At 25.7% G+C, this 2,818-nt stretch overlaps 1 protein-coding gene across 1 annotated transcript in view; it reads right to left on the reverse strand.

Annotated features, from left to right (window-relative positions):
- Positions 1,779-2,818, reverse strand: part of LOC107625628 (rop guanine nucleotide exchange factor 7-like) — a 4,241-nt gene continuing 3,201 nt past the window's right edge. The window contains exon 7 of the mRNA XM_016328314.2: positions 1,779-2,313. Coding sequence (XP_016183800.1) covers positions 1,822-2,313 — 492 coding nt within the window. The 3' untranslated portion in view covers positions 1,779-1,821. The remainder of the gene's footprint in view (positions 2,314-2,818) is intronic.

Consider the following 2,818-nt stretch of genomic DNA (forward strand, 5'->3'; position numbering starts at 1 on the left):
TTAAGAGTTAAGAGTAGGTACAGAAGATGCATAGGTTGATGGAATGCAAGGAGACGATGTTACCGATTGAGTACCTTGGAATATACTTGGATGTGAATTTGAGACCTGTGAAGACATGAAAATCGATTATTGATAAAATAAAGTAAAGATTAAATTTGTAGAAAGCAATTATTTTCAATAAAGCTGAAAAGATGGTTTTTATCAAATCTATTTTGAATAATTTACCAATTTACTATTTAAGTGTGTATAAGATATCAAAGATAAAGGTAGAGAGGTTTATTATGTTGTAGAGAAGATTCTTTTAAGGTGAAAATGATGGAAAAAATGAGATGATTTAGTGAAATAAGGTGAAAAGTAGTGTAGATACCCAAAAAATTAAGAGGACTGAACATTAGTGATGCAGTAATTAAAATATAACTATTTTGTTTAAATAATGCTGATACTTTTTAAAAGAGGATTGTATTTTTTTAAAAAAATTGTGTGTTCATGCAATAATTTAAATTTTGATGAGATGCTTTCAATTCAAACATTACCAAAAAGAAGGGGTCCGTGGAAGAATTCTTTTCATTTGCAAATAAGGAGCAATAGGTGACAAACAGATGATTAATGGTTTGACTTTGGAGTTGGGGAGTAGAAGAGAATTCGTTTTTGAGATGATAATGTACAGTAACTTAAAAGATATTTTTTTGGTTTCAAACTAAAAAAAAAATTCTAATAAAAAAGTGTGGGTTTTGGAATAGATTAGAATAGACATGAAAATTTCAATAGAAAAAGAAACTGTACTACTGCGAAAAGAAACTGTGTAATTAACTAGACTAAAAAAAAAAGATAGAATTGTGCAGAAGTTCGATAAAAATGATATTTTTGCTACTAGTTTATTTATGCAGGTCTTGCTGACAAATATTCTTTTGGAGACTATATCTAATTACAATATTATTAAAATTATATGAAAAGACTTAGTTCCACTAAAAGTTGAAGTGTTTACCTAATTTATTTTAGTTGACAGAATCAATATGAAGAACAAATTGAATAGATTATATGTTATTAATAATAATATTTGTATATTATATAAAAAAATATTAAAAATGTGCAACATTTGTGTTTTAGTTGAGTTTATCTGATAAATGTGGGGTGATTAAAAATTAAATAACAGTTTCTATAAAAAAAAATTAGAAAAAATGGCTAATTTGATTCTTTTCTATCATCTAAAATACTCAATTGAGAAAGAATGAAACGATTTTTCATAACAAAAATTATTGATAGATCATTCATATGTTATGTATCTATTTATTTTTTGCTCCATCTTATTTTATTAAAAAAAAGTTATAATAGAAGCATATAAAAAAGTTTAGAGTGATTAATAAAGAGTAAATAATATCAAGACTTTTTTCAATCTAAATATGTGAATTTTTTGCACTTCTCATGAGAAATAATATTTTTCGAATATAATCATCGTTATATTGTATGTCAAAATATTATTTATTTCTTGGTAAATGATATGTAAAAGAAAGCCATTTAGATAAAGATATTAAAAATGTATTTTTTTAAAGATATTTTTAAATAATTAAAATTTTAACACGATTAAATTGTGTTATTTTTATTAAAATTAGACAGGACAACTCAATTCCTTATATATTATTATTTAACAATGGATAAATAACATGTCAATATATAATCATACAATGATTATATTCAAAGACATGTTTTTCATTTCATTTACTTACAATGACGGAGGAAATATGAAACACCAAAATTAAAATTAAAAAAAAAATGTGGAAATGCAGTAATGCACCATCAAAGTTCAATAAGACCAAAAGCATTTCACTCTATCCAAGCCTGTTCCAATGCTTTATGCTTGACATCATCATCTGTGCAATCACTTGCCTCTGTTTCACAAGGTGGAACCTCATCATCAAATTCTGTTAATGTTGGAACTAAGTTCTCAATTTCACATCCATAGTCCTTCCCTTTTCTATCAATGCTAAGAAAATCTGTCAAAATTATTCTATTAATGTTACTATTAGTATTATTGGTCATCGATGATTTTCCTCCCTTTGCAGGGCAAATAACCCCTGCTTTTGGTGTTTCAAGACCTGATTTATTATTATATGATGAAGTTGTTGGGACATATGGAACTGAAGAAATATGATTGTTGTGAGTGATCAAACCAAGTTTTGGGAGCATTGAGAATTGATCTGAAGAATGTTTGGTCAAGTCATCCACATAGAGCACATCATCAATTCTTGCAACAATATTTGAAGCCAAACTCTCTAGTACTCTAGAGTAGCTCTCTAGAATTGATTTCCCAACATCCTATATTACAAAACAATTTGAAGAAGTGTGGTCAAAATTTTAATACATATAGCATATCCACTATTTAAAAAGTATAATCGACAAAATAAATTATAAAAAACTCTTAGAGGACAGTAATTTTTAATATTTTTTGTTATTATTTGATCATTATAAATATCAAATTATTTTTAACAAACAAATTTTACTAATTCATATGTGTAAAACTCCTATAAATATGAGCATAAATTATTATTGATCAAGTATTGACTAAATATAATAATATTTGCTGGAGATATAGGATTGTTTATAAATTATATAAGTAGCAAGTGTATAATTTTTAAATCTCAGAGAAAATCAAACTATGGTTTTATGAAAAGAGAGGAGATAGATTAAACTTTGCCAAACTTTGTTCTAATTTAAAATATATAAATATAAAACTATTGCAAAAATCAATGGTTATCATGTAGCTTTGTATGTATAAGTTTGATTAGAAAATACTAAAAATAATCAATCTTACGTTTATATC

The sequence above is a fragment of the Arachis ipaensis genome, chromosome B02 (assembly GCF_000816755.2).
Source record: "Arachis ipaensis cultivar K30076 chromosome B02, Araip1.1, whole genome shotgun sequence".
Lineage (NCBI taxonomy): Eukaryota > Viridiplantae > Streptophyta > Magnoliopsida > Fabales > Fabaceae > Arachis > Arachis ipaensis.